The sequence below is a fragment of the Malurus melanocephalus genome, unplaced genomic scaffold (genome assembly GCF_030028575.1).
Source record: "Malurus melanocephalus ecotype Western Australia unplaced genomic scaffold, MMel_1.1 scaffold_503, whole genome shotgun sequence".
Classification (NCBI taxonomy): Eukaryota; Metazoa; Chordata; class Aves; order Passeriformes; family Maluridae; genus Malurus; species Malurus melanocephalus.
The window spans coordinates 110,627-111,692 of record NW_026623735.1 but is presented as its reverse complement, the minus strand read 5'-3'; the positions used below and the strand labels follow the sequence as shown (position 1 = coordinate 111,692).

At 36.3% G+C, this 1,066-nt stretch overlaps 1 protein-coding gene across 1 annotated transcript in view; it reads right to left on the bottom strand.

The window, feature by feature from the left end:
- LOC130582514 (microtubule-associated serine/threonine-protein kinase 4-like) overlaps positions 1-1,066 on the bottom strand; it is a 108,053-nt gene that overhangs the window by 34,578 nt on the left and 72,409 nt on the right. The window contains exon 10 of the mRNA XM_057381269.1: positions 584-651. Within this exon, the coding sequence (XP_057237252.1) occupies positions 584-651 (68 nt within the window). The remainder of the gene's footprint in view (positions 1-583; positions 652-1,066) is intronic.

Here is a 1,066-nt window from a genome sequence, read left to right as displayed (position 1 = left end):
CACAAAATTTTACTGTGAGATACCCACTGCTGTAGGAAAATATTTTCAAAAACAGATTCAGAAGATTGATGTACARCCTTTCAAACTGTAAACCAACTTTCTGAATCTAGGCTATTTGCTAACTTACTCATTTCTTCCTTGTCTCTTCACTGGATCTGTTCAGAATCTCTCAATTTGATCATTAGCTACCTCTCTGAATGGAATGTTTTAAAATCTCTTTAAAATACTTTGTTTTATTAAACAGTTTACCTGTATTTCTAAAAGAAARAGAAATACATTGATTGAATGGAAACAAAAGAAAGCAGTGGTGGATTTTGTGGTAAAGTTATTGCCACATGGTAAACTTTAATTCTGTGAAAGTTTAAGACACTGAAATGTCTAGGAAAACAGGTAGAAAGCTTAGTTATACCTTCTGAAAGCCTCCTTCCTGCAGAGCTTCACAGAGTTAGTGTGAGTACAAAGCAATGCTTATTCGATCTGTTTACACATACCAGGAGAAACCAGAACAGGCAGGTTTGGGGGAACACACCAGATTTTCCTTGCTGACATTCAGCAAAAGCAGTAACGTAACAGGAAAGCTTACATTTATTGATTCATCCGCTTCCAGAGTTTCTGCTGTCCCACTGTCACAATTAGCTAGCTGAGCTATTTCTGGAAAGAAAAATTAAAAACTTCATTTTAAACTATGGARAATACAAAACTAAATGAAGCACAGAAAATTTGGGAAGTCACAMCTTTCTGGAACACTTAATAGAAAATGGTGTTCTACCTGTAGCACTTGACAAGTAACTTTCAGGGCATCTCCAAGCATTTATTTAAAAAAATCCACCAGAAACCAAAAAACTGTTATTCAGTGCCTATTTAATATTCTTCCACTGAAGAATTCAAGCAGTCATGAAGCAAATGAAGATCAATACTGTTTTCACTGCTGAGAAATTCCAAGAGCTGTGTGCATACTCAGCACACAGGGGAAGACAGCACTAATCTGCTAAAACTCCTGAGAATCTCAGTCCCTGAGGGGTTAACAGTATACCCTATTGTTGTGGGTTTAAACCCAATTTTTCCC